The sequence below is a fragment of the Papilio polytes genome, unplaced genomic scaffold (assembly GCF_000836215.1).
Source record: "Papilio polytes unplaced genomic scaffold, Ppol_1.0 DF824225.1, whole genome shotgun sequence".
Taxonomy (NCBI): domain Eukaryota; kingdom Metazoa; phylum Arthropoda; class Insecta; order Lepidoptera; family Papilionidae; genus Papilio; species Papilio polytes.
The window spans coordinates 745,104-753,414 of NW_013524979.1; the positions used below are offsets into that span (position 1 = coordinate 745,104).

Below are 8,311 nucleotides of genomic sequence, written 5' to 3' on the forward strand. Positions count from 1 at the left end.
CCCCAACCCCCAAACCACATTTACACTTTTCTACCAGATGTTAGTATCGCAAACATACGAATGTAACATTAATTCGTAAACATTAGGTTAAGTGTTTGGAATTCAATGAAATATTTTATTTTGCATGCATTATCTGAACGGGACGAAATTTTTTTTCTTTCGTTGTTAATAAATTTTTTTTTGCTTACGCGTAAAAGTTTATATAGATGATAATTCTAGATGAGTGCCTTAGCGACTCAGTATAATGAGGTATAACTTTTTATATGTAATTACTTTTTGTGGGGTTGAAATGAAGTTTTGTGCCGCGGGCGCAGGTTAATGCTGATCCGTTTTACTTCAATCTATAGAGCTTGAATTAATTTTATAAGCATTTGAATAAAACATTTAAAAGTTGAGATAGAATAATTTCTATAATATACTGGTAACATAAATATCCATAGAGAATGAATTAAAATTCGATTTGATTTTTACCGTTTTGATAAACTGAATTTTGCATTTATAATTTCGTGCAATAGAAATATTAAATTTATTTTATATAGCAATATATGTTTTTTCCCGAAAGCTCTGTAGATTTTAGTAAAATGGCAACATTTTTGCTTTTTACTTTGGTAAAGAAGTCAACTAGCAGGGGATGTCATCTCATGTGAACATGTTTTTTCTCCCGAATGAATTAAATGTTTGTTAATGTATTGATCATCCATTAGACGGATGATGAAAGATGTGATCATAAACGTTGCAATGTTTTTTACGATTTAAATAACATAATTTAAAGGCAATCTTTGCAATATTTATTTTTTTATAAATTCGAAAGAAGTACAATATAGTAACTTTTATTTATTAGAAAGATATTTATATGTTTTTATTTTAAGTGTACATCCACTTATATGGATGGACTGAAAACGTTCGGTTTTTTTCCATTTTTATTTATTTCCCCCTTTCTCGCGTATTGTCTATGCCTATGCATAATTCTACTAATGCGCTTTTGTCATTTACTTTGCCATAGATAAAACTTTCTAAAACGGTTAAGTTTTCTTACAATAACTTAAGCTATGTAACGAAAACAGTGTGTACCTATTAACTTACCTCTAATTTAGTTAAATTTTAACATAGACTGTACATATAATTTAATTTCTTATTTTGTTCAGATCTCTAATAAATATGTAAGTCTATAATTATGTTTGTTTATTTCATACTCCTGATTATCTGCGAAATTTTATCATAAAGTTAATTATGAAAAACATAATAAACGACTACTCTAAGTTGTTGTAAAGTTTGATACCAATTCTAACCTCTATGCACCTTTCACTCTAAACTTTGCAAATTCAGTCATATGCATACCAAAATCTTCGCTATTTTTATGTCAGGTTTGTACAAAAACAATGCTAAAGCATTATACTAAACAATTTGTCCCAAGGGTATGTAAAATCAATACTAAAATATATACTTAATAATTTATATTGTTATTGTATCTTGTTTTGTCCATCCTTCCGCTAAGTGATCTCTGACAGCGCGGTCCAAAATAACCTGAAATAAAAAAACTAGGTGATTATCACCCAAACTTTGATATCCATCTCAAGAAATTCTCTTTATAACATTTTTTTTATTACATAAAATGGCAAACGAGCAAGCGGCCACCTGAATCCGCCAAAATGGCGAAGCGACTGCTGCCAATAGACATCTGCAATTGCAGATGCGTCGCCTACCCTTATCCGACGGAGGAGGAGACGCACATAAAGAGGATATTCCCTCTTCCTATGCATCTCCTCCATCGTCAAATCCACTTCCCCTTCCCATCCTCTCATAAGAAAAGGATGGTAAAGAGAAAGGGACTTAAATTAGGCCTCCAGCACCACACTCATAAGACGAAACACGACATTGGTTCCATTTGACGCCTGTCTTCTGTGTGGTTGTGGTATTGACACACACTGCAGTGCTAAGATGTTAAAGTGGGCACTACCACTATTAAAGCTTAAATCTAATTTTATAAGAGAAGGGAGACAAATGTTGAATGTTACCTCAATATCTCTGCAGCCCTGCATAGCTCTACTCATAACCATATCATAGTAGTCCATGTGCAGCTTGTGTGATAGTTCCAATAATGCTACATTGCCTGAAATCATACACTAAACTTCAAGAACATATTTAAAAATAGATGATTTTACTGTTATCCATGCCATGTCATAAAATGTAATCAAAACTAAAAACTAAATAATGCTATGGCTACTACGTTGCTTAAAACCAGACATTATTTTGAGAATAAATCGACAAAAATGATGGACAGTCAGGTAATATGGCAGTTTACAAACTTAAAAATAATTGCTCAATAGTACATGGCTAATCACTTTTCCCGTAATTGTCCAACTCACTGCTAATTAGTTAATTGTAAGAAGAGAAATTGTAATATTTCTGTGAGTGAAATACTGCAAATATCCACGACTGTACATATAGGTTTAAAAATATAAAACAATGAGCTTTCGTCAGTAACTCCGTCCGCGTGGAATTAACAAAAATAAGTAAGTAGCCTATGTGTTCTTCCAGACTATGCTCTAGATCTATGCCAAATTTGATGCAGATCTGTTAAGCCGTTTAGGCTACAAACTCTAACAAATCCATCTATCTACTTTCACATGTATAATATTAGTAATAAGACGATAACATATAGCAAATTCATCAAATTTGCCATTTGTGCTAACCTGTGGAAGGTAGACTGGATACAGTGAGACAGACCCCACCAGCAGCTTCCTCTACATGTCCGACGTCAACTAACGGCTCGGGTTTACCAGCATACCATGCCATGGAAGCCGTGCACGCGCATACATACGCTTTCAGCGGTATTCCCGCGTCGATCAGTGCTAATGTGCCTGCGTTTACTGATGCACAGTACCCTCCTCCATCTGCCTGGAAAAATGTTATCTTACTAATAAGGTTTTCAAGTGGCGGCTCGGAAAATTGGACAACTGGCTGAAAACACATCTTTTGGTATATTCTGGTATATGATTTATGTTTAGCTACAATGTATGGCATACAGCGGATCTTGAATTACCAAAATTTTTGAAATAACCCTTGTATTTGTTTGTCAACTCTCAACCCTAAGTTAGTTATGACACCTTAGTCTTACCTCATTGGCCTGGTACAATATTTCTGTATTTAATTATGATGATGCTATCCCATACAAGATTATGCTTTTACAGTTTTCCAGTGCAGAAATACTAGATTACAAAACATTTATTTCAATACTAGCTTTCGGCCGCAACTCCAACCGCGCTGAATTAAAAAAACAAAAACAAATGCCTGTGCCTATGTGTTCTTCTAGACTATCTTCTACATCCATGCAAAATTTCATTGAAATCCATACAGCAGTATAAGCTACAATTTCAAACATCCATCCATCCATTTAAACTTTCACATTTAGAATATAACTTTGAAGAATGATTTTAAAAGAACAAACCTGTAAAACCTCTATATAAATATCAATTTGTGAACGGGGATAGAGTTCTGTTTTGATTGCTGCTGTGAATGACTGTCGCAAATGTAGAGACATCTCTTGTGATTTCCTATCTCCTCTAGGACGGTTTTTCCTTTCACCTGGGAAATAAAAATATAACATTTGACAAGGACACATATAGCCGCAGACAAATATATGAATATGAGCTAGAAGGACAAAAGAATGAGCTAAAAAGCTTGACACATTTGATTCCACAAATGTGTAAAACCTGGGGAGCATCAAAATGATCATTTTCATAATTTTTATAAAAGGTGTATAATTTAAATCACTAAAGTTTATTTTTATTTTACCTGTAGAAAATGTTGCCATGCTGTATTGACAATTAACAACAACACCTTCTGTTGAAGTTTTTGATTTGCTTGCCTGAAATAATGAAAATAATAGACATTTGCTATAATGTAACTAATATTGATAAGCATTGATTAGATTTAAATTACTAACGTTTATTTACACGTTTTTCATGATTTTTACCTGGTGTGGACCATATACAGCAGCTAAAACTTTAGTATTGCCTTGTTCTAAGTAGGCACTGCCGTCCGGTTGTGTAAATACGCCAAGTTTACATCTTATTCGACGGAGTTCGTTTGGTCGTCTTCCATCTAATCGCAAACCTTGGCTAGATAGTAAATCCGGTCCAGGCATTTTGCTATACTTGTATTTCACTTACTCTTCGTTTCCTGTTATGCAGTTAAACAAATTTGTTGTAACTATTTACTAGTTTTTATTTTTGTAACACCTTTTAGGTTATAATTATGTCGGTCGCGTTTTGAGTTTTTGTTTGACATTTCTTTATTTTGGTTACATTCATAGACAATTAAATGTAAAGAGTATTATTGTATCGATATTCTAAACTTCGCAAAAAAATTTAATGTATTAGATCAAATCTGAAACTAGAACCCAATGTTACACTTAAAAGGGATCAGGATTAGTTTTTAACATAGTCTAAGCATTCTAGAACATCAATTCATTGTTTTAATATAATTAAACGTCTAAATAAATATCTGTCTAGGAATAGAGATATAATCTGGAAGAAATGTTTTATTTATAATCTGTTTATCTCGATGTGTATGTGTTTCGTGCGCTTCGTTTTTATATTATTTTATTGAAATATATTTAATTATTGCATAGATGAAATTTACAGGTAAATAAGAGAACATCAACAATGCCAATTTGGTTATTCACGTGTGTTTATGTTTCCTGCACTATTTCGAAATTGTAATCAATTGATGGCCATTGTCAGTTTTCTGTCACCCGGCCGTAGTAAAATATTCATACATTCCCAAAAAAATGTATCATGTTGCAAAATATACGTAGTTGATAACTTAGAATAACATAAACCAATCATTTCCATGATACATATATAAAATTTGTTACTTATTTTTATAATGTTAAATTAATTACTTATTGATTTTTAGATGTGAATGATCGCCTCTTTGATCCCGTAATTGGCTGAGTACATTGGGCCACAATGGACGTTGACGATTCGGCAGTTGATCTTAGCGTCAGGTAATATCTTATGTACTCTTAGTACATAAAACTTAATTTGTATTATAAAATTTATGATAATTACATAGATTATATTTATATTCAAGTAATTTAAAACAATAACTTTACCATATGTTATAGTTATTTATTATTGTATACTAATATCTAAACATTATTTTCTTGTATTTGCAATGTTTTTGTTTATTTTATCTTGCTGATTATCTTTTTTATTGTTTTTTAAGATCATAAACATATTCTCTAAGTTTAATATCAATATAATTCTATTGCAGTTTGAATCCTCACAAGTTATTGTACTATATAATTAATTTCTGTTGTATGTATATGATAGTATTTTTTTTAATTTGGTATTTCAGATCCTTGCCTCCGGAATTAAGTGAACTGCGAGCTCTTACTGCAAGTGGACTAACTATAACTCCAGCACAGCCTCCTCCACATGTAAGTTTATTGCATATTTTGTACATCTTTATCTAATAAACTGTATGATCCTGAGATAATATACATTTGTATAAATAATTTAAGTTTGAATATCTGTTCAAAAATATATCATTCTCTTTATTTCATAATAATTTTTTAATACTTTCATGAGGAATTATAACATGTAATAAGAGTGACTTTTCTAGCATTAATGTGTTCATCCATAGCTTGAAATGTAACACTACAGGAAAAAGAGTGTTCTTTAAAAGCATTGCTCCTTTAAATAAATATATGGAAATGTGTTTGTTTTATTTCAATGCTATTTAAGAGTGTGGTATAGAATGCTTGTAATTTGGGGCAAAGTGAGAATAATTCCAAATATGTAAATGTTTTTGAACTAAAATGTATGAATATTGTAATTGGTGTTGTCAATAAAACTTTTATTTTGCCTTTTAGTGGGTTAAAAATGTTGACTTTGTAGTTTTTTGGCTGGAAAGCTGTAATGTAGACTATGGTTATATTATTGGCAACACTGATTCTAACTATTATACCTTTTCATTTATTTACAAATGTTTGTAATGTAAAATTTTGTTTTTTTACAATCAACGGAAGATTGAGAAAGTATCTGTAAGTATTTAAATCTAATGTATTTAACTGTTTACATTATTACTTATGACAGTAATCATAGTATGTTTAGTAGATTTTAAAAATGTATAAAAAATACACCCTATGTTTCTCACTAATAACAAAGCTTTTTAATGTTGAAAGAATTTTTGAAATTAGCCCAGTAGTTTTGGAGTTATTTCAATACATACAAAAATCCACAAATCCTAAAATACAAATCTTTCCTCTATATAATATAAGTAAAAGGAGCTGTCGCCCGCAAACTTCGTTAGCACAAATTTGGACCACCCTTTACGCTATTTTGTCTGCGAGGAAATAAAAAAATAGCCTATAATATGCCTATCCATGACAGCTACCCTCCAGTGAAAGTCCCGTCGAAATCGGCCCAGTCGTTTTCAAGATTGCCCGGAACAAACGCCTCTTGCGAACACACAGACAGACAGACAAAAAATTTTTAAATACGATTTTCGTTATCAGCAACGCAAATACATCATCTTCCCGAAATTTGGAATTTTTCTTTTGGTATTACAAACAGACACTCCAGTTTTATTATATGTAGATATAGTAGTAGATAGATATAGTTTTATTTTGCTAATGTCTAAAACTGTTTAATCTTGGCTTTGTTATTTAGGTTACAAGTCTGTTATCTCGAACATAAATTATATCCAACAAGGTCACGTCATGCAAACTTATTTATCCATTATGTTGACTTATGATTCTCATATATGTCTCAAGTATGTGAGAATTTTGATTATTTTCCTTCTATTGTATGTAGTTTGAGTTAACTGTGTATTCCCTTACTGTATTTTCGTAAATTAAATTCTAATTAAACGAATGTTATTTACAAGCTGTTGCTCTCGACTTCGTCCTGTAAAAATAGCCTATTTTACTCACTGATAACATAGCTTTCTAATGATGAAAGTTTTTTGAAATCGACCCTAAAGTCTTTGTTTTGGGTTACATACAAAAATACAAATTACACACCTTTGACTAAACTATCGTACAACTGTTGTGCGATTGTCGATTGTTTCGCTGCCAATCCAACTGTTTAGTTGCACAACTGAAAATCAAATAGAATGCACACATCCATAGAGGCTTTTATGGTATGAATCAAAGCGCTACTAAACAATAGTGCGATAGTTAGTGTTTTGATTTTGACAGTGGTCCAATAGTAAGTAAGTGGAATACTGTGTAATGTAAGGTTTTATAATATGTAGGGTGCAAGTGGCAAGCGAGTGCTCCGGCCACGGTCAGAGCAGCGTAGTTATGCGGAGAGCCCTGACATAGTATTGCTGCCGGCGGCGCCTCCGCACCGCAAGCCTAGCCTGCCCGCGCCCGCACCTTTCTCAGGTATACCACTTTTCATTTAGATCATTTATACGTAGAAATACAGATAGAAATGTGAAGGTCATGAGAATATGGGGTACTAAACAAAAATACAAGAGATAGGAAGTAACAGTGCAAACAATAATTTCGGATATCTATGGCCAGTCGCTTCGGTATTTCGGCGGATTCAGGTGGCCGCTTGCTTGTTGGCCACCTTATAATAAAACTCTACCTTTTGCCCTCGACTTCGTCTGCGTGGAATTAAATAAACAAAAGTCAGTAGCCTATGTGTTCTTCCAGACTACATCCATGCCAGATTTCGTCGAGATCCGTTCAGCCATTTAGGGTAAAAACTCTAACAAACATCCGTCTATCCATTTACACTGTCGCATTTATAATATTAGTAAGATTTAATAATGTAATCCGCAATTGCGAATGTGTTGCCAACCCTTAATTGACGGAAGAGAAGACGCACATAAATAGGATTCATTCCATTAGGATCACTTACTTATAAGAAAAAGGGGTGGGAAGGAAAAGTGGACTAAAGTTGGGCCCGGTCCCACTTCACATTTGTCTTCTGTGTGGTCATGGAATTACACCGGGCGAGCCAACTTACAAGTGCGAAGATATTAATGCGGGCTCTACCACTATTATGACTACATATGATTGTGTACAGATGTGAGCAGCAAGTTGAACGCGAGCGTGAACGTGTCTATAACGCCGAGCGCGCCGCCTGCGCCCGCGCCCGCCGCGCCGGACTCCCCGCACCAGCCGCGCGAGGACGACTCCGAGGACGACGAGAATGAGCCCCCGCTGCCTCTCGCCGCGCACGCTGTACGTATACGCTATATCATATATCATATCATATATCATATCATATCATATCATATCATATCATATCATATCATATCATATCATATCATATCATATCATATC

General features: G+C 33.4%; 3 protein-coding genes across 3 annotated transcripts in view; 2 read left to right on the forward strand and 1 right to left on the reverse strand.

The window, feature by feature from the left end:
* LOC106110499 (maternal protein exuperantia) overlaps positions 1 to 255 on the forward strand; it is a 7,119-nt gene extending 6,864 nt beyond the window's left edge. The window contains exon 11 of the mRNA XM_013292354.1: positions 220 to 255. Coding sequence (XP_013147808.1) covers positions 220 to 255 — 36 coding nt within the window. The remainder of the gene's footprint in view (positions 1 to 219) is intronic.
* A 1,184-nt stretch (positions 256 to 1,439) lies between these two features.
* LOC106110569 (exosome complex component RRP41) lies at positions 1,440 to 4,298 on the reverse strand. The gene is made up of 6 exons (XM_013292441.1): positions 3,977 to 4,298; positions 3,796 to 3,868; positions 3,449 to 3,585; positions 2,694 to 2,898; positions 2,016 to 2,110; positions 1,440 to 1,524 (listed from the first exon to the last, which is right to left on the reverse strand). Exons 1-6 carry the CDS (start codon positions 4,145 to 4,147, stop codon positions 1,453 to 1,455), a joined length of 753 nt encoding a protein of 250 aa, XP_013147895.1. The 5' UTR covers positions 4,148 to 4,298; the 3' UTR covers positions 1,440 to 1,452.
* Positions 4,299 to 4,536: 238 nt separating this feature from the next.
* The window catches only part of LOC106110506 (transcriptional repressor p66-alpha), a 10,789-nt gene continuing 7,014 nt past the window's right edge, over positions 4,537 to 8,311 (forward strand). The window contains exons 1-5 of the mRNA XM_013292367.1: positions 4,537 to 4,646; positions 4,921 to 5,011; positions 5,365 to 5,446; positions 7,267 to 7,399; positions 8,052 to 8,209. Of these exons, the coding sequence (XP_013147821.1) occupies positions 4,974 to 5,011; positions 5,365 to 5,446; positions 7,267 to 7,399; positions 8,052 to 8,209 (411 nt within the window). The 5' untranslated portion in view covers positions 4,537 to 4,646; positions 4,921 to 4,973. The remainder of the gene's footprint in view (positions 4,647 to 4,920; positions 5,012 to 5,364; positions 5,447 to 7,266; positions 7,400 to 8,051; positions 8,210 to 8,311) is intronic.

What these genes read in the sequence shown, in the direction of transcription:
- LOC106110569 (XM_013292441.1), bottom strand. Translation starts at nt 4,147, where the DNA reads ATGCCTGGACCGGATTTACTATCTAGCCAAGGTTTGCGATTAGATGGA. An exon ending in CTGTATATGGTCCACACCAG is followed by an intron (nt 3,869 to 3,976) that starts GTAAAAATCATG and finishes TCATTATTTCAG; the next exon opens with GCAAGCAAATCAAAAACTTC. An exon ending in CATGGCAACATTTTCTACAG is followed by an intron (nt 3,586 to 3,795) that starts GTAAAATAAAAA and finishes TTTATTTCCCAG; the next exon opens with GTGAAAGGAAAAACCGTCCT.